The 21,340-nt window shown below is 40.9% G+C and overlaps 1 protein-coding gene across 4 annotated transcripts in view; it reads left to right on the top strand.

Moving 5' to 3' along the window:
• septin9 (septin 9) overlaps window positions 1-21,340 on the top strand; it is a 267,624-nt gene that overhangs the window by 137,889 nt on the left and 108,395 nt on the right. For all 4 annotated transcript variants that reach the window (XM_062970655.1, XM_062970657.1, XM_062970656.1 and 1 more), the window contains one exon: window positions 11,348-11,995. In XM_062970655.1, the coding sequence (XP_062826725.1) occupies window positions 11,348-11,995 (648 nt within the window). The remainder of the gene's footprint in view (window positions 1-11,347; window positions 11,996-21,340) is intronic.

The following is a 21,340-nucleotide window of genomic DNA, read 5'->3' as shown; positions in this document are numbered from 1 at the left end:
TTTTCTTCCATTAGTTGCTCACACATACATCCCTCTCATTCCCTCATCCTAGTGTTTGGACATTCCTAGAGGTTTCTGTGGAAGAAGAGAGTGCTATAAAGGTAGTCAAGGGGAAGATTAGTTTTTTAAAAAATATTGAATGGATTTCCTTGTCAGAACTGCTCTTTTGTTCACAAAGGAAGGAAAAAAAAGTACATTTGGCAGCTGGGGATAGAAGGCGGGATTGATCTTTCCCCGGGAAACTTCCTGACAGGAGGTTCTGCCCATTAGTCAGCTCCCGTTTGCACCAATTTAGCTTGCTTGCTGAGGTTCTCCTTTGTCACACTGATCTTTAGCCTTTCTGGAGGCCACAGTGCTAGCTGGGGAATGGCCTGGTTATGAATGTCAGTTGGTTGCTCTTACTTTCCTCTTTCCCTCTCTTTTTTTCTGGGGCAAAGAGAAATCCATCTGGTTTCTCGGGTCATTGTTTTTGAGGGAGAGTGGTTTGATAGAGCATTTAATAAGCTGTTAGGCTCAGTGGGACATGTTTATGCTTAAATGCTGCTCTGAACAAGCTGCATTAAGTGTGCATGGTCTCACAGTAAATTCCTAGGAAGAGGCGGGGTCCTGATAAGGCATGTATAAGACTTAATGAGCTGTTGTTGAATATCTTTCTGCTTTGCACATGCTATAAGATGTTGTGGTTGGTAAATGTGTTTGATTCCCTTGTCGTTGGGCTTGGGTATGGCAGAAGGCAGCAGATAGCAAGAGATTAGGGGCCCCTTTACACTACAGAACGGTAGTACTATAATTTCACTTCAACCGTCATGGCTGCATTCTGTGGAATTCTGGGATTTATAGTTTGTTGATGTAGACTTAGGATACTCGGCCAGAGCCACTCTTGTGATGCTTCCAAAAAATAACCTACAGATTCTAAGATTGCATAGGATGCAGCCATGACAAATAAAGGAGAATTATAGTGCTATATCAGGTGTGCATAATCTGTGGCCCTCCTGGTATCTGGGCCTCCAACCCCAAAATCCCTAGCTAGCTTGTCCAATGGTCATTCTGCTTCTTCCTTGCTCCCAAGGCACTGATCTTTCTCTGACCTGTGCTTGAATTCTGACTCATTTTTGTTTTCACAGCTCCAACCACTGACCTTCTTCTTGGTTCTGACTTACCCTTGTTTCCTGGCTTTGCTTCCTGGCTCCTCCTTATCGACTGCTGATCATTTCAGACAGCTGCTTGTTGCCCAGTCCTAATTTCAAGCCCGGCATTTTAATTTACTACACATTATCCTTGGGAACATTATCTCATAAATACGAAACAATCAGAAGTGTCCAGGATGGAGGGAGGTGTACTGATGGAGTGGGAAATGGCTGATGGGAAAGTATGGTCGTATTTTCTTTTGAACTCTGCAGAAGTCTGGATTGAGTTTGGTGCAAGTCTTGCAGGAAGTAGCTTCCTCTTCCGTTGTTTGTTAATTTCATTTTTCTGTAGCATTGACTGAATTGAAGCTTTCATGTGGATGACACCCATTTGGCTGTGATGTGAAGTTGTTTTTTTTTTAAAAAGTTACAAAACATCAACAGATGTGACTGGCTCAGCTTCCCTTGTTCCACGTGGATCATACTGAGAATTGCAATTGTGCTAATAAAGGGTGTGCTTCATATCAATTCTTATTTAACGGAGCTTACAACTGAAGAAAGATCCTCCTGGGGATTCAAGGCATTCAACAACAAACTGTTAGTAATCTACACAGGAAAACCAAGTTTTCAAAGCTCACCAAAACAGGAAGGAAAGACATGTTTAGCTGATGAAACTGCAGTCATTAATGTCAACAACAGTTACTCTGCAAACAGTTCAGGTTAAATGCTCTCACATTATGAAGCCTCTTTATCCCACCATGAGTCCTTTATGGAAAACTACAAGCGTTTATAAGACCTATTCCATTTGGTAAAGCACATTTCCCTGATGCAAGTGATATATAATTCATTTGACTATCTTGTGTGATTTTAGGAACTAGAGTTCAGATTCTTTCTCATGGAAAATCACTGGGTGAACTTGGATAAGTTATTGTGATGCCTCATGGGCCTTGTAGTCCTGTGCCTAGTGTCACTGTGGTAGATGAGGATGAAAACATGGGGTTTTCTCCGGATCAACAGCCAGAGTCTTTCCAGATGCCTGATGTTCTTGTCCAAGAACCAATTAAAACTGACCTTGACCAACGCTCACCTCCCTTCGCTAGAAAGCAATCCTTCTCGGCAGATAGGGGAGTGAAAGAGAGAATTCGCAGGAGTGCCCGAATTGCTGCCAAGCAAGACACTGATTAGCCATGTTTCCCCTGGGAAAATCCAGAGAGTCTCACACCTGCAAGTTGGGTTTCGTTCCCTGTTCTCTAGGGAAAGAGGACGCTGGACCCCCGTTTGGCGGGAAACGAGACCCAGATAAAAGTATCGGGCTCTGTTGATTCTTTGCGGAGACAACAGCTCAGCTTCGGGAGTGAATTCCATGTTTCCAGCCTAGTGTGGACTTTGCTAAGTCCGCAATCCAGTTTCCTTGCCTCGCCTGTTCAAGTATCCAAGAATTGCCTTGCTTTGCTCTCAGCCACAGATTTTGTTCTTACAATCATGTTTTTGGACTACCTTGCCTTGTTTTGAACCACGGACCTTGTTTCCTAGATCCAAGCCTTATTCCCAGCCTTCTTGTGGATTTACCTTGTGCCTTGAAAGACTTTGGACAATTCCCCACACTATTGCCTGGCAATAGTGTGTGTTTTGGTTATTGGATTTTACCTTTGAACTCTAATATCATTTATTGGACAAACTATTCCTGGACTATTTTAGGCCTCATTTGAAAGGTCTGTTTCTGGACTATATTCTCTACTTGCTTTTATCCTTCTTATATATTTCCTTAATAAAGATATTAGATAGTTTTATTGGCCTCCGTGTTTGGTTCTTGGTGCTCCGCTGCCTCTGGTGTGTGACAGTTATACTCTTTCAGCCTCAGAGGAAGCAGTGGCTAACCCTCTTTGGACAAATTTTGCCAAGAAACCCTGTGGCACATCACATAATTTGTGCCACTAGTGAGGTATGAACTGCAGTGCATGGTACCATCAGTGGAGGTGACACCAAAATGACTGCCTATAAACTTTTGTGCATGTTTCAGCAGAAATTTATTTATTTCAATTCCTGTAGTTATATATAACCACCAAAACATTTCCAGAATCCCATCTTATATGTGCTGCAGCTAAAACTCTATGCTAATTTATATTTTGGTGTCTAAACCTCTGTGCTAATTCACTTCTGAACCTTCTACTATACTTTCCCTGTGGTCAGAGCTATTGTTACTAAGTCCAATGATGTTCCAAATCACATGGTTTCATCTCCATGTTGTTTTTAGTTGCTACTGATTTTTTAAAATAGCAAACAGTTTCGTCAAATGACCTGGTATTTTAGTTGTAATACTATTGTATGGTCTGAAGTGGCAAGAGGTTCATGAGTGATACCATGAGTTACTGCACTGGGTGACACCAATCCTAGCAATGCTACTGGTTCATTTAGAGGCACCACAAGCTGGAAATGACATGTAAACCAACAATAACAACAACTTGTGTTTGATTAGTTATGTACAAAAAAGTATGAATTGCAACTTTATTGTTTTTAACAGCATAAAAGGAGAATGAAGTGAGGGAAGATGGCATCTAATAACACCTTTCAAGATTATTTATGTCAGCATATGTTTTCATGGATAGAAATCCTCATGTTCAGATACAATAAAGAATTGAATTGAAATTTCATTTTAGAATGGGTTCATTAAAAAAAATCCGTATTGCTTTAAAATTGCCTCATCAAAATTGGTCATCTAATATAGCTCAATATCCTTGACCTCATGATCAATTGCCCTATCTGGAGTTCCATTTCTCCATGCAATTTAACAATATCCAGAGGGTTGCTGGTTCCAAACAAAACTTGATCTGAATTAGATTTGGGTGCAGTTTGAAGTGGGGGAAAGAGGACAGAATCTAATTCTGAGGTGGCAGAAGCAAGTATAGATTTTTGAAGGGGTATGACATTTCTAATGGTTGTTCTGAAGGGGACGAATGAAGCCAAGTCTCTTCAGTTCATTCCTATTCTTCTGCATACCAAGCTTGCAGATGCCATTAGTTGACATGGGTGACCAAATTAAGCTCTCAATTGTAGGGAAGCAATTCTATTTTGATTCTGTTATAAATACACACATATAATAGAGGGATAGATGAATACAAGCTCCAGGTGAAAGATAATCAGTGGCTTTTGGAGTGCCAACTGTATGGGCGAATCTGTAATGCCCATCCATTGGCAGTAATGGAAGTAATCAGAGCTAACGAGGGGAGCCAGCTGCCCACTGCTCTGGACAGGAACCTGAGGCCTAACTATGTTTCACGTGTTTGTGCCTTTGGGGTGGAGCTGTTCCCAGTAAGATGGATGCCACTCTTTCAGATGTTTACAGTGGTCAGTTAGTGTTGATGTGTGAAAGCAATAAATCTGCTTACTAAAAGGCAATTTCTCTGGGCTCAAAAAAGAATCATTTTTTATATGTACAGTAGAATCATAGCATCATATATTTGGGAGATACCTTGTGGGCCATCCAGTCCAACCCCCTGCCAAGAAGCAGGAAAATTGCATTCAAAGCAAACCCAACAGATGACCATCCAGTCTCTGTTTAAAAGCCTTCAAAGAAGGAGCCTCCACCACACTCCAAGACAGAGATTGCCACTGCTAAACAGCTCTCACTGTGAGGAAGTTATTCCTAATGTTCAGGTGGAATCTTCTTTCCTGTAGTTTGAAGCCATTGCTCCATGTCCTAGTCTCCATGGCAGCAGAAAACAAGCTTGCTTCCTCCTCCACATGACTTCCCCTCACATATTTATACATGGCTATCATATCTCCTCTCAGCCTTCTCTTCTGCAGGCCCAGATCTTTAAGCTGCTCCTCATAGGGCTTGTTCTCCAGACCCTTGATCATTTTAGCCACCCTCCTCTGGACACATTCTAGCTTGCCAACATCTCCCTTCAACTGTGGTGCCCAGAATTGGACGCAGTATTCCAGGTGAGGTCTGACCAAGGCAGAATAGAGGGGGAGCATGACTTCCCTGGATTCAGACACTATACTCCTATTGATGCAGGCCCAAATCCTGTTGGCCTTTTCTAGCTGCCACATCACTTGGGTCAGTATTGAGGACACACATATAACAGGTTGGTTCTCATCCTGATGTGGTCTTGAGCAGATTCCCTCTGCTCTGATTTATTCATTCTAGTCATGACCACTCATATGGTTATATGGAAAGGGGTTCATCAAAGTGTCTGGGTTTACTGTGGTATCAGTACTTGACCCATCCATGGTGATGCAAACTCGCATAGAAGGATAAAACTACAATAGCAATTCTATAGCCTTGGTAAAAGTGTATTTTTTTTAAAAAAAAAAACAACAACAACCCTGAAATATCATTTAGAATAACTGAGAAAAAGACATTTCTGGCATAAGCTTCCAATGGACTACAGTGTACTACAGAAGATGCAGTGAAATGAACTTCACAAAAACTAGGAATTTCCTTTTTTCCATTAGTCTCAGAGGTGCTACAGGACTCATTTATACCTTTCTGTGATTATACAAAGAGACACAGCCCTGTCTACTCTCTGGGATCATTCTTCTGATCAGATCTGCCTCCCCCCTCTTTTCAGGCAACTGCTATAAAACTTTTGAAAAACTTGGACATCTGCCAGTCGATCATGCCTCAATTTTAAAAGCAAGCCTGGAAGATTACGACTTCAGTGTCTGTGGGTCTGAGAACAAACCACACAACTTTGGGAGGCTTCTGCAACAGGGCAAAACAGAGTCCTGGCTGGAGATGAAGGATGGCCCAGTATTTGGGCTTGCTTTGTTTCAGATTCCAGGGCCCCAGCATCCTGTGGGGAGGTCAGGAGGCAAAGCTCTTTGGAGCACCCGCTTTGTTTATTTTCCTTTTTATTAGCCCAGGAGAGGCTGTTTTTAAAGGCTCCCTCCTCCTCATGCGATACTTCCTGAAAGTTTTTCCTCCTCCTCCTGAACTTCTATTACCTGAAAGGATGGAGGGCTAAGCGAGGAAAAGAGAAGAAAAAGCAAGCCTTAGTTTAGCAATGCAACAGGAAATTGGAGGAAGGGAAGGTTTGGTGAAGGGGTTGAGGCGGGCAGCCCTGAAGTCAGGATAATCTTTGCTTCCTTCAATTTTGTGTGTGTGTGTGTGTGTGGGGGGGGGGGGGGTCCAAAGTATTTTCATCCACACACATCCCATTTCTGAGTCTTCTTCTTCCATCCTGGGAGGATAAAATATTTTGACCTTCTGAAACATGAGAGGGGTGAGACAAAATCTCTCTCAGAATGGCTGTTCTGGTATTATTTAGTCCATAGACTTACTCTGTGTCAAAGGAAGACCTGTACTTTATCCCTAACCAATTGGCATTTTCCGTTGCTCGGCAAGGTATAGATTTGATTGACCTAAAGGTGAACATAGGGTGAAGTAAATCCAGCTCTGTGGGAATTGTTCTCTGTGGGTCTATGGTTTTTGAAAAGTCTAGCTAAAATGCTGACTGCAAACCAAATGGTGCAGGAATATGTTGCAGGATACTATGAAGAAAGGCAGCAGAAACCTAAAGGAGAGGGACCAGAAGGAAATTGCCCATCCTAAATTATTATCTGTGAAGCGTGGAAGAAATGGCTTGGTGGGTAGGAGGATGTGAGAACTCCATACCTATTCCTTCCTGAAATTATACAGCTCATCCATGTCTAAGGCCCAGATGTCAGTGCGCACAATCACATCTCTCTATTTCTCTCTCTGTCACACACACATTCAAACACTTGCAATTTTGAATGGCATCAGTACCAGAGCCTGGGAAGTTATTTTGAAAGTAATCAGTTACTACGCTAATGCCAAGAGCCAGCATGGTGTGGTTTTGAGCACTGGGTTATGACTAGGTTTCAATTTTGTATTCAGCCTGGGAAGCTCACTGGGTATGTCACACTCTCTCAGCTCCAAGTCCCATCAAACACAGCTAGTGGTCATAACAATTGTACTGTCTTAAGCTGAATTTGTTTGTAAGTCAGAACACATGTATTTTTAAAGTGTAATTCCAGCCACACACACAAGCTTTGTATAACATAGGAAAGGGTTAATACTCTTTTGGTCTTTGTTTTGATGTCTGTGTCCCTATTCAGAAGGTTTCACTTCACTTTCTGTCCCTGTGATTGGATGTTGAAAATCATTGCTTGTTGTAGAAACAAGGATTGGTGATAAAGCTTTAGTGGAGACACCTTATCCCCATGATAACTCTTTCAGGGGTGATTTTCCTTTCCGAGGGGTAGATTTCTCTCACTTTCTGTTGTCTCATCCCTGTTCTTAAGTTGCATGTAAGTCGGATGTTTGTAACTTGAGAACTGCCTCTACTTTAAAATCCCCACTCACCATGGTCCTTCTTCAACAATCACAACGGAGCAAAGGATACAGAATGAGGCAACTCTTCAACCCTTGTGAAGCCACATCCTCATAACTGCAAAAGTTAAGTCATACTGCAAAAATATTAAAATAATTCCTCATTAAGTTGTAATAATAACACCATGTAATTATATCTTTACTTTTGGGGAAGGGAGCCTGCTAGGATGAAAAGGTAATCAGTTCCAAGCTCTGGGCCATGCACACTTTTTGGGAATATTCCAGATTGAGTAAAGGTTAAACAGTGTATTTGGGAACCAGACATATTGATGGGAATGAAAGGCTCTTGCCATAACATCCCCCAAAACTACACAGGGAACGGCAGCCAAAAGACTTTCTAGACCATTTGCAATCAGTTTTAGAGATTTATATTCCTCTCTTTCACCACCTCTTCCGCTCATGTACTCTGCTAGCTCCCTGGCCCAAGGACTCTTCTCCCATCAAGTTCAAGCTTACTCCATCTAACACCATATGGTTCTTACTTACCTGTCACAGCTGTACAGCCCCCCCCCCTCCATCCCTACTGCATTTTCTTTCAATTTCTTCCCCTTCCTATTTTAAGGTCCCCACCTCTTTCTGGCCCCCTTCTTTTGGAAGCAGCTTACAGCATCCAGCCATATTGTCTCTTAGACCTTCACCTCACTCCACTACAAATCACATCTGCGTGGGCTTTCTAAGTTCCCCTTCAAACATTTTACAGAAATAATTGAGATTGATTTGCAAACTTCCCAAGGCTAGGCTTGTTCATCCCTAGTTTAGAAGAATGCAGAATACTATTGCCTCATTACCTCGTTTGTTGAAATTCTCTGGGGCTCCTTTTAGCTTATTGCTCAGTGCTTTTGAATCTCTCATTACTCACTGTGCTGTTGTCTTCATTTGATAGCAATAAAGATTGGATGTTTTCTGAGTGGTAGTTTTAACTGAGCAGACACTTAACCGCTTTCAAAACATAAAGTGTCTCATTACTTAGCAAATGCAGTATGTAAACAGCCATTTATCTTAATTGGTGGTAATGCACAAACCAGGAAGGTTAAGTATAATTCAGCAAACACACTGGGATGTTTCCAGGCTTCAGTGCGTGCTGCACCAATACTCCTATCAAGAACAAACCACTGAAATGCCACAGCAACTGCCTTGCTAAGGTAGATGTTATCCTATATACTCTGCTAGTGTACTAGCGTCTCCTCCTTATGATAGTGACTTTCAGGTGTTTGTGAAATATAAAATACTATGGAAAACAAAAATCAATGGTAGTGCTATTCTGCCCCATATTTTGTTTATTTTCTGCTTTTTGCTGCTAAGATTTCTACTTACCTTATGGAAAAATATCCCTTTGCTTCAAGATGTGCTTTATGTGTGCATGCGCATGTGTCTGTGTGCATATGTGTAGTGTAATCATTTTCTTAAATGTACTGTGGTTACCGTACCATACCAAGCTCATCATATCTATGTGCTCACAACCCACAGATTCAATTTACTGTTGTACATTTGAATCCTCAGTGTTGTCTGTTTCTGTCTTCAGAATGGCAGGCTTCCTTTGCAAAGATGAATAGGGCAGCTGGCAGGGCTTGCCATCACTGTTCCTGTTGCCCTATACAATTTCTAATAGGGGCTTACTGTATAAGCCCGGTAAGATTGGGAATGCAAGGTGAGGCTTATATAGTAAACTATTAAAATGTCATAGGGCAGCAGAGGAGGCATATTCCCATTTTCATGTTCTCCTGCCTCTGGGTAGTCTGAAAAATGTAGTGCTTCCAGTGGGATGGGCTTGCTTCAGCATCAGCTGCTGCCCTATGCTATTTTTAAGGGACTTGAGCATGCATGTTTTTTCACATCTTCAGAGGGACTCACACAGATACTGTGATCCAATGTATAGTAAAGGTAAAGGTTTTCCTCTGACATTAAGTCTATTCATGTCTGACTCTGAGGAGTGATACTCATCTCAATTTCTAAGCCGAAGAGTTAGCATTGTATGTAGACACCTCCAAGGTCATGTGGCCAGCATGACTGCATGGCGTGCCGTTACTTTCCTGTTGGAGCAGTACCTATTGATCTACTCACATTTGCATGTTTTCGAACTGCTAGGTTGGCAGAAGCTCACCCCGCTCCTCAGATTGAAACCACAAACCTTTCAATCAGCAAGTTCAGCAGCTTAGTGGTTTAACCCACTGCATCATCAAGGGCTCCATGTTATATTTTGCTCAAATGAGGAGTTTGCAATGATGGGCATCCTGTCTGGTTAAGATTTGTGATTTTCAGGCCATTGATCAAGAGGACTCAGCATCTTTCTTTATCTTGATCATATACTTAGTCATTAATCCATTTAACTAGCAATGGTGTTACCTGCCTGGTTGAGCCCCCAGATGGCGTAGTGGACTAAGTGACTTGAAGGTTGGGTTGCTGACCTGAAAGCTGCCAGGTTCGAATCCCACCTGGGGAGAGTGTGGATGAGCTCCCTCTATCAGCTCCAGCTCCATGCGGGGACATGAGAGAAGCCTCCCACAAGGATGGTAAAAAAACATCAAAAAACATCCGGGCGTCCCCTGGGCAACGTCCTTGCAGACGGCCAATTCTCTCACTCCAGAAGCAACTCAAGTTGCTCCTGACACGAAAAAAAAAAAAAAAACCTGCCTGGTTGCCTGCCTCCGTCCATCCTTCCCTGGGTTTACCTGTACTTGACCCTTCATCCTTTTAGTTAAACCCCAACATTCAGTTAAGGGGTCACACCCACAGTTTAAGAAGCTTTGCCTTAGACTATAATCATCCTGTAGGTCATAGAACAAACCACACTTTGTGTGGTTTTTTCTTCTCCTATCCTTTTTATCATCATCTTCTTCAAGAAGATATTTGCAGAAACACGCCACTGTTCTGGTTCCAGGTTTAAGGACTAGGCATGTTCAAAACAAGGCATACTTTTGAGACCAATAACAAAGAAGGGGTTTTAATTTTGGCTTCCAGTGGCACATCAATTCAACAATGTATAGTCTTGCAAACAAACCTGGTCACTGTTGTTCGATTCTCAGGAATTTATATTAATTGAAGTAATAGAAAAAGTAAATTTCACACACATACAACTAAATTAAGTATAATTAATAAAGACCCTTGTGTCAGAAGGGATCCAACAAAATATTCCATTGCAGACCAAACATTTCCTCGTTTATGAATATGGTGAGAGTTCATCACCGAATAATCAGAGGCTTTTCTCACTATCTTTGGAAACCTTTGGTGAGATGTTTAAGCTCCATCGCTAATTCCCCCAAAACACAGTGCAATAGGGATGAGCTCCAAGACATGTCCACATGAAGAGCATGATTTTGGGGATTAGAGACATCATTCAGTAGAATGTGACTTTGCTAAATAATTCATAAGGTTGAGAAGCTGAAGTTGCTTGTATTTCTAAAGCAGGAGCCCCCAAATTAAGGCTCGGGGGGGGGGGTCCATTGTGGCCTTCCAAGGTAATTTACTCAGCCACTGCTCTAAACGTTAGACTTGGGGCTGTCCTAAGTTTGAAACACATTGAAGGCACACAACAACAACAGTCCTGATTAACTTGACTATCTCATCAGCCAAAAGCAGGCCCACATTCCCCATTGAAATCCTGTAAGTTTATGTTGGTTAAAATTGTTCTTCGTTTTAAATATTGTATTGTTCTTTTGTGGTTTTGCACAACAAATAAGATATGTGCAGTGTGCATAGGAAGTTGTTCATGCTTTTTTTCAAACTATAGTGTGGCACCCCAGGAGTCTGAGGGACTGTGAACTGGTCCTGCATTTAAAAAGTTTGAGGATCCTTGCTCTAAAGACTGTTAGCATCATACACTTGATGACATTTTAAAAAACATGGTTATGTTTATATCTTTCAGCTCTGAAAAGATCTTTTGAGGTTGAAGAGGTAGATCAGCCACCAAATTCTTCCACTCCTCAAAGACGGACACCCAATACTCTTGTTCGATCTACAGTATCCAGCTCCACACAGAAATTCCAAGATCTTAGTGCCAGTCCTTCCAGACATGTGGATCCTTCTGCACAAAGATCTCCCATGTCCTCTCTGAAAAGAGTTGATATCTCTGGGCCAAAACATCCTGAAACAGTGTCCAGAAGAACAGAGATCTCCATTGACATCTCATCTAAGCAAGTGGAGAATTCCACAGCAGGAGCCGCAAGATTTGGCATGAAGAGGGCAGATGTCTTGGGGCACAAGCCTCCAGAGACCGCTCCCAGAAGGACTGAGATCAGTATAGGCAAGCCTCAGGACCAAGCTCTCCGCAGAATGGAGGTTCCCACAAAGATCCCAGAGCCAACACAGCGTAGAGTTGAAGCCACTAGTCCACCTATGCCTGATGTTGCCACCAAACGTGTGGAAATCCAGGTAACAAAATCATCAGAGGCCCCAGTACCACCTGCCAGGCAAATTGAAAATGCAGAGCATTTCCCAACCAACCAGCACCTGCCACCAGATCCAAGACTACAGCTAGGGGGAGTGGCAGAGGGTCTACCCAAAAGCCAAGAAGGTAAGTGAAGGAATGGTTGGTCGTTCTTTCAACTGCCCATCTTTGTTTGTGTATAAATGTACTTGTATTCTTCTAATGCTGTTCTGCTACCCATCTGGATTATTATTGTCAGCTGCTGTTTTGAAATTAGATAATTAATATGTTTTCTCATGTCTGCTTTCACACAGCTTGACATACTTTCATTGTATTAGGGTGGTTGGCATGTGTTTTGTGCTGTGTTGGTTAAATGGACTGTAAGCTTGTCTGTGTAATAATCGCAAAATGGACTCATGTTCAAATGCATTTTGTGATTTTCCTATGTTACAATGTTAATGCAGTAATAGTACTGTGCCCTTTTGATCTGGTAATGGTTTAGTGTACTGTTTTAGCATAAATTAAATCACTGATTCAAAAGCTCAATGTTTTGGACTTCAGCTCCCAGGAACCTCGCTGCCTTGACCAATGTTCAAGAATTCTGGGAGCGGAAGTCCAACATGCCTGGAAGAGCAGAGTTTGGAAAATCCTGTATTAGATGATCCCACTTTGAGAACAGAGAGCTCTGTTCTGTGTATGATTATTGTGAATATCTCACTTCAGAACTTTTGAGGATTTGGTACAGACTGGGAATTCAAGTACATTGTCTTTTTCAAAAGCAGGTAGCTCTGGTGAAGATTTGCTGTTGAGAACCTTATCAGGGCTGCAATTGCCTTATTTCTTGTGTTGGGTTTCTCAAAAGGGAGACTTTGGATATACCTAATTTAGAAAAAGAGTACTGGGAACATCTCACTGAAGAAAGAGTTCAGCCAACAAAGTTGTAATGTGCGTCTGATCTTTGTAGCAGTCCATGTTTGCTGTACAGAATTGTATTATTGTAACAAAAAAAGCAAATGAAAAACAGTCTGTCTGTTTAGTGAAATTCAGGATTCTTTCCCCTCTGGATACTGTAATTGGAGATCATAATTTTTCCATGGACCAAAGCCCCTTGTAAATTTGCATCCCTGTTTTATGTTAGTTCTTCTTTGTTTTCAGTTAATCTCTGTGTTAAATCACTTCCTTTCATTTCCTACTCACTGAGTCTTCATTCTCTCCTCTACTAGGTGTAATTTTCCTGTCTAATATCACATCTTCTTCCTGCCCAGTCCATGAAATGTGGTGCATGTTAGTTAATCATTTGGAGACTTTATCCCTGCCTATTGTTGGCTCTTCAGATAAACAGCTTCTGCTACCATTGCTGCCTTGCTGCTGTATCAGCTATCCCACCAGACATCGCAAGGAGGATTGCGACTTTTTTGCATCTCCTCCTGGGACACATAAGTTATCTCTTTTCTCGCTTTTGATCCGGTTGCCTTCACCCATTGCCCTTTGAAGCCCACAGATTTCTAAGTGCCCGTGCAACATGTTAACAGGGTGTGTTGTTTCATTTTATGAAACACTAGCTGTGCCCGGCCACGCGTTGCTGTGGCAAAGTGGTGGTGGCATTGGTTAAAAATTGTTGTGTAATTTTTATTTGACGTTATTTGCAATTTTTTATGATTTTTATTGTAAGCTATATTTTTTATTTATTATATTTTATTATTTTCTTGTATTATTTTTAGTTATTTTCTGTTATTATAGTATTTTATTGCATTAATTTTTAGTGTTTTTTATTATTTTTTATTGGGTTGCTAGGAAACCAAGTTGGAGGAGCTTAGCCTTCTAACTGGCAGCAATTGGATAAAAGCAATTATTCCTCTCTCTCTAATTAGGATTTTATTTTTCTTTTCTTTTTGTTGTATCAACCTAGTGGCGTGGATGATGGGTTGTGTTGTCAAATTTCGAGGTTGGGGGGCCTGTAGTTTTGTTGTTTTGTGGGTCGCCGTGATGCCATCACTCTTTTATATATATAGATTTCAGATGTTTGAATCATTCTAAGTGCCTATTTCTAAATCAGTTTTCAAGGGAACATATGGTACCTCTGATTGGGGTTATTTGATTTACTAGCACTAGAAAGCATGGTAACTTACCACCATCTACTATGTCCAGGATTGCTTTTTTTTCTTTTAATGTTCTTAACTTCCTTAGCTGGACTTATCACTCATACCCGCAAGTAGCAGGAAAGTGTTTCCGCAGTACCCCCTTGCCAAAGCACATTAGGAAAAAACTGTATTCCATTGTGTATAGACAAAAAAAGTATCTTCTTTCTTAAAGCCTAGATTGTGAGAGAAGTGAAAACTAGTCCAAATGAAAAGAAATGGAAGCGAGAAAATAGCTCCTAAATATAAACATCAGCAGAAGCAGCAGGAGAAGAAAGATGCAAACAGCAAAGAGTGAAACAAAAGAACCTTTGGCTCATCCCTGTTTGCAAACAAACAAATTATATGGCAACAAAACTATATTGATCAGAGGCAAAGTTAAACCCTTAGCTTAGTGTGACCTGAATTCCCTGGAGAGCTGAGATTCGCATCATGTGGGATAGAGCTCTTCATTGGAGTCTGGAGACAGAAGCTATGGCATAGCAAACAGCTGCCTGTAAGTAGGGATGTGGGTGACTTAAAGGGGGCTCCAGTGTCCCAGGACAGCTGCTGAGAGTAAGGCTTGAACAATGACAACAGCTGTCTGGCAGGAGATTTAAAGCATGAGGCAGCAACATTCAGTGAGATGAATACAAAGAGGTCTTTTAGTTCTATAGATGCTCTGTGTCTGCTACAAGAGCAGAGGAACTGATAGGGCTTGCATCGTTTATCTGTTCTTCTCTGTTCAGATTTGTTGCCCAGAAAAAACGAATAGCAGCGCTGTTTGATTGCTCTAAAGATGTCCAAGTACCAACACATTCTCATCTCTTCAGTTTCTTGTCTGTGGCAATATTCCACTTGGCTCCAAAAGATGCAGTTCTCTATATATGATCTTTATTATTTGAAGAATGCCCCTGGATTATTTTCATTTTAAGATAGCGTAGTGGAAAGAGTTGTTTCAGATTTTAATTAGAGTACAATGTTGCTTTGTATTAAAGTCTTCGGTGATACGGAGCCATGGAAGGACAAAAAAGAAAAAGAAAACTTTATTTTGAACATATTAAATCCAGTCATATGCTATAGATGTCTGTCCCCAGCACTGATCTCCAGCACTGTCCCTGTAAGGATGAGAGTAGAAACAAAGGAAAAAAATGCATATTATTTTTTAAAATGAGCATAATTTCTGTGTCAGATAATGATTCTAATAACTTCCTCACTCAGCTGCCTCAGACCTTGACTAAGAATGACTGAATCCATATCCACTGCCTGTGTGTCAGTCCGTAGCTGTGGGCTTCTAGATTTCACAGTCCTGCCCCTATCACCACTTGCCGATCACCATGGGAGTTTTGTTGGTTTTAGTTTGACTTATAAGATGCCTGTGCATGAATTTGTTTTATGTGTGAAGATCAGTGCACAGTGATCAACACACAATCTTCACAAAAATGGCACGATTAGCAGAACAGCCAGTGACCTCTCAGCTGCCTTCACAACCATTGTAACATCTACCATATTATCATCTGCTGAAGTGTTGTCTCTAGGTCTTTAGTCTGATTCTATGGTCAAATTCCAGAACTTTTAGCAGAAGTTGACCATAGAATCACACAGGATGCCTAGAAAGCACACTTCTTCAGGCATTGCTAAGTCCTCCAGTTTGAATCTATGGATTTCAAAGCTCTTTGTGTATAACTGAAACAGTTTTCAATGAATTTGTATACTAAGCAGGGCTACAATATAATCGGAATAGCATGAATGTCTTCTTGTAGCTATTATACGAGGGCTATCTACAAAGTAGGTTATGTTTTGGAATTAAAAATGAACAAAGTATAGGAGAAAACATTTACCATATGCAGCTGAAAGCCACACCCAAATACCACATCTTACATAGCTGCTATTCAAATCTAGGCACTTACCATAGCTATGAATGAGCTTTGCAAATCCTTCCCCACTAAATTCTGCCACTTGCGCCCTCAACTACTTGTTTCCAACCATGGGGGCGTGGCTGGCAATGCAGCGTTTTGGCGATGCTGTGCAGCTGCGGAAAGGACTGACCAGCTGGTTGAGAATGCAAGCGGCAGAATTTAGTGGGGAAGGATTTGCAAAGCTCATTCATCGTTATGGTAAGTGCCTAGATTTGAATGGCAACTACGTGAGATGTGGTATTTGGGTGTGGCTTTCAACTGCATATGGTAAATGTTTTCTCCTATACTTTGTTCATTTTTAATTCCAAAACATAACCTACTTTGTGGATAACCCTCATAATTATCTCCTAGGCAAGTGTGCTTTGCTCCCAGCCTCTGTTCCCTCCATCTGTCCCTTTCCACAGTGACTTCCTATGACATGTTATTTGGTTTGAAGATACTGCACATCCCAATGTCACAACATGAACATTCATGAAATATCAAATGAAGAACAACTGGCTCCCCAAGCACAATGCCAAGAATAAACCTAGCTTGCTTTCACCATGGAAGCAATGGGCCCGCTGATTTCTGATTATCCAAAAGGGTGATGACAGTTTGGTGGCTGGGCTTCTTGAAATTTAAGTGAGGCCATATATAAAGAGCAGAATACAGCTGCTGAAGCATGCATTCAAGGTCAGGGGTCCTGTGCTCTTCTCTTCTTCCAAAGTGCTCCTCTTGGCTAGAATTCAACCTAGGCGTATTTTAAGCAGATCTGAAATGGAACCACACCCGCAGCCTGGGTGTATGAACACGTTATTCAAATATCTACAAAACCACTAGAAATTCAAGCTTATGCCATTGATTCATTTTATGTTGCTCTTATTTTCTACCCTGAGGAGCCTTTGAAATATCAAATACTTCTGACCATTCAGAAATCATTCTGTTCTCACCCAGCTATTATCCAAGACAGAATCACGTTATTTAAGGGAGGGTGCTTGTTTTGCCCCCCCCCCCCCCACTCCATCTGTGACCCCCTAAATGGCCTCCATTTTGCCTTTGGGGGAAAGAAAGAAATCTTTCTGTTGGATTTTACTGCAATGTTAAATCAAAGAGTTTTCATTTCCTCTCTAGATTATGGGTGAAGCCCATCTGTTTCACTCAGCAATATTAATGTCTATGGTAATTTTCACATTCAGTTTCATCATAGTTCTGAAGTATCTCAGCCCAAAATTGGCCCATGTTATTAACTGTGAATGCTACACATTTAAAGAGAATTTTGCTTCCTCATCTTAATTTGAGATAGTTTACCAGAATGCATTTTAAGTTTGAATAAGAAAGGAAGTGAATATGCAATAGGAACATATGGTTTACATTTGACTTTGCATTCTTGCATTTTAATGTTTTTTATGTTCTCAGAATATCTGCTAACACAGAATAATGGCTTAAGAGCAATATCTAGGATTAACAGCTCTCAGGGGCTGGAATTTTTTTCTCTAATCCTAAGGGAGGAATCTCAGGGTAGGAGCATAGTTTTGGAAGATGTATATGCTTTTTGCAGATTTGGTGTTTTCATCTGAATGATAAACTGTGATTTCTTGCTTATTGTATTGTGGTAGACATTGCCCTTGTAACATGACCCTGGATATCACGAGAGTTAAGAGGTTACATCCCTATGTCTCCAATATTGATACAGATATCTGAAGATCTAGGATGTTCTTCAATTATCCACACTAATGAAGCCTTGCCTACAAACTGATAGAAATGGGTGCTGTCCCTTAATCAGTTTTCTTAGAAGGCTTGCAAATTGTCAGAAGCCCCTATATTTGCTTGATTTTTCAATTTGAGTTCCTTGCTGGGAGAAATCCTTCATTTCCTGGAATGCTTTACTGAAGTGTATGCTCAGTGCCTTGGACTGCAAGAAGATCCAACCAGTCCATCCTCCAGGAAATAATGCCCGGCTGCCCACTGGAGGGAAGGATATTAGAGGCAAAGCTGAAGTATTTTGACCACATTATGAGGAGGCAGGAAAGCTTGGAAAAGATCACAATGCTGGGGAAAATGGAAGGAAAAAGGAAGAGAGGCCAACCAAGGGCAAGATGGATGGACGGTATCCTTGAAGTGACTAGCTTGACCTTGAAGGAACTGGGGGCAGTGACGGCCGACAGGGAGCTCTGGTGTGGGCTGGTCCATGAGGTCACGAAGAGTCGGAGACAACTAAACAACTGAGCAGCAGCATGCTTAGGAATATTGCATGTACCACATTTCTTGCAGTAGTCCTGACTGGCTTTCTCAATACCTGCCATTGTTATATTGATATTAATTTGGTTCTTAGGGGGACTCTTGTCAGGTGTAAATGTGATTTTTTCTTAATGGGCAGTACTTAAGTTTGATGGGAAAGGCTCTTTTCTCTCATGGGCTCTCCCTGAGCCCCATCAAAAGGATGCTTGCAATTGTAACTGCTCCTAGCAAAAAGTAGTCAGACTAGGCAGCACTATCTGATACTCACTGAAACATCTTAAACATGAGCCCTTGAAAAAACCCAGTCTAATTAAGAAAATGGGTTTTGCTTTGCCCTTTTCCCAATCTTACTTTTTTTTTTTTAGGAAAAAAAATGTTTGTTGGTAGCTGTATGTTTAAGTAACTTGAAATTTCCTTTAAAAGAACCAATTTTCTGCAAAAAAAATACTTCTATCTTGAATTTGCCCTCAGTGCCTACTCTGTGCTTCACTGCATTGCACAATGTACTGTGTCAGGCTTTTGACAGCAGAAGCTGAGGCATCTCCAGTTGTTTGGAAAAGTTGGAGTGATGGCAAGTCATTAGCAATTTAGTTGATTTAAAGAAAAATGTTCTAAAGAAACTGGCTTTTTCAAGGGAACTGGCCTGAATTCCATCACAAGGACAGTGATAGGAACAGGCATCTGATGCCACCATCCCCAGTGAAATCCATCACATGCCTTTTCCACAGTTAATGGGAATACCTTATGAGGATCTTTTCTTTTTGTTTTGTTTTTCTTATAACAGCAATGAGCTCTGTTATTTGGCAAGTACAATTTGTCCTTGTTTCAAAGCCTGCTTGGGCTGATGTAGCACCTATATTGGACACTGCTTGTTCGAGGCACACAGCCAGCGCAGTGTCACAGATTTTGGCATTAACATTGATTAAGGAAATTGGCCTATAGACTACAATGGTACTAAGGACCCAACTCTTTTTTGCTTTGCCTATCACTTTTGATAATAATCAGCAGAAAGTTTGCACTTAATTAGAAATTAAGAAATCCACTTAATCCCAGTAATTGAAATTTTCTATAGTTTTGTTATCAATCTATATTTTGTTGAGATCAAGTGTAATTCATATTGTTCAGTTCTTGCTTTCATTTCATCTTAATTTATTTTTGCTCTGTTTATTTCCCAAATTATTTGTGTTGAATTATTGTATTTATATCAGCCAAGAAGGAACGCAGGGCCATTACTGTGGCATCTGATAACTCCACTTGAACAAGAACATGTCGCAAATATAAACTCGTGGCTTACATTTTGGGTAAATCCACTAGTTTTTGTTGTTTTACTGTATAGCATCATGCACATAGAATGGTATTAACATTATACATTGCCAATGTTGACATTTGATTTTTTTTTCATGTCAGGCATGACTTGAGAAAGTGCAAGTCACTTCTGATGTGAGAGAAATGTCCGTCTGCAAGGACGTTGCCCAGGGGATGCTCGGATGTTTTTTAAAAATGTTTTTATTATCCTTGTGGGAGGCTTCTCTCATGTTCCCACATAGAGCTGGAGCTGATAGAGGGAGCTTATCTGCGCTCTCCCTGGGTTGGATTCAAACCAGAAACCTTCAAGTCAGCAACCCAACCTTCAAGTCAGCAGTCCTGCTACACAAGGGTTTAACCCACCACACCACCAGGTTCTCCATTTGATGCATTCACAAAGAGGCCTTGATCTAACATAGGGATAGGCAACTGTGCAGAGGCAGGAGGACAATTTTCCATTGCCAAATGCTCCCACAGGTCACAATCCCACCGGACCATGCTAAAATACCTCCCCCTTTTCTTTCTCCTCCAATCTTCTGGCTCAAAGAATTAATGTCATTTCCTGTAACCATTTTGAAGGAGAAATCAAGAGAAAAAGAAGGCATTTGAGAAGTGAATGGTTTAAAGGCAGTTTGGAGGGGGAGGAAAGGATTTTCATTTTTACCTGAAAGTCATATCAATTTGGGGAGGGGAGATCACTGAGTTTAAAAGGTTGTCTGGTGCTGTTTGTGGCCATAGACCCCACTTTCTCCACTTCTAGTTAACTTGGATACACAACATGTTAAAACATTACCGCTACTGGAAAACTCTATTTGTTGTTATTCTGTCCCTAGTGTGACCCCTACATGTCAACCTTGGCAGCAGGGAATGGCTTCCTCCATCTAGCAGTTTCCCAGCGACTCAGTGACATGGCAAGCAGTCACACAATGTGTGAGTTATGTGTGGATTTTTGTCCAGTGCTTCCAGCAGAGACTGAGAAACAGCTGACAAAGAGGAAATAATTAACAAGCCCAACAAGGGCATCCACCCTGTTGCTGGAGCTCTCTGTGGTTTCAGCTTATGCTTCTCGTTTCCTGCTGCCCATCTGTTTTACCAATCATGGTAATACAAGGGAATTACACTAGATAAAATGTATCTACAATCTACTACTTTCATTGTGAATTTTTTCAAGGAAGGCAAAGGGATGAGCAAGAGTTGCTACTTCAGTTAGATTTCAAAGAAGTAACCGTGATAATTTGTTTCAGCATAAAAGTAAAAAAGATGAGAATTTCTTTAAAAAAGAAATATAGCAGCATTTTTAAGACTGGTATTTATTTTGGCATAGTTTTTGAGGTTAAATTTATTGCTTTATTAGGTATCTTTCAAAATACAGTAGAGTCTCACTTATCCAACATTCGCTTATCCAACGTTCTGTATTATCCAATGCATTTTTGTAGTCAATGTTTTCAATATATTATGATTTTTTGGTGCTAAATTCATAAATACAGTAATTACTATGTAGCATTACTGCATATTGAACTACTTTTTCTGTCAAATTTGTTGTATAACATGATGTTTTGGTGCTTAATTTGTAAAATCATAACCTAATTTGATGTTTAATAGGCTTCTCCTTCATCTCTCCTTATTATCCAACATATTTGCTTATCCAACGTTCTGCCGGCCCATTTATGTTGGATAAGTGAGACTCTACTGTATATGGCAGTGTAGATGGGGCCTTGGTATTAGAGTTTACTGTGCTATGCTGAAATCAGTGTATTTTTAAATGAAGTTTTTCTTTCAAATATTTGATGCAGGGCCGTGCAATCATGTGTTTATAAGCAGCTGGCATTGGGATGATTCTCATGGGATTAATGTCTGAGTCATTCAATCATGTGCACATTCCTTTGAGTAATCAGAGGAAGCATTATCTTTTCATTTTATTTCTTCTCTCCAGA

This window comes from Anolis carolinensis, chromosome 2, assembly GCF_035594765.1.
Source record: "Anolis carolinensis isolate JA03-04 chromosome 2, rAnoCar3.1.pri, whole genome shotgun sequence".
NCBI lineage: Eukaryota > Metazoa > Chordata > Lepidosauria > Squamata > Dactyloidae > Anolis > Anolis carolinensis.
The sequence above is the reverse complement of the archived record's forward strand: the minus strand, read 5'-3'. Positions and strand labels throughout refer to the sequence as shown.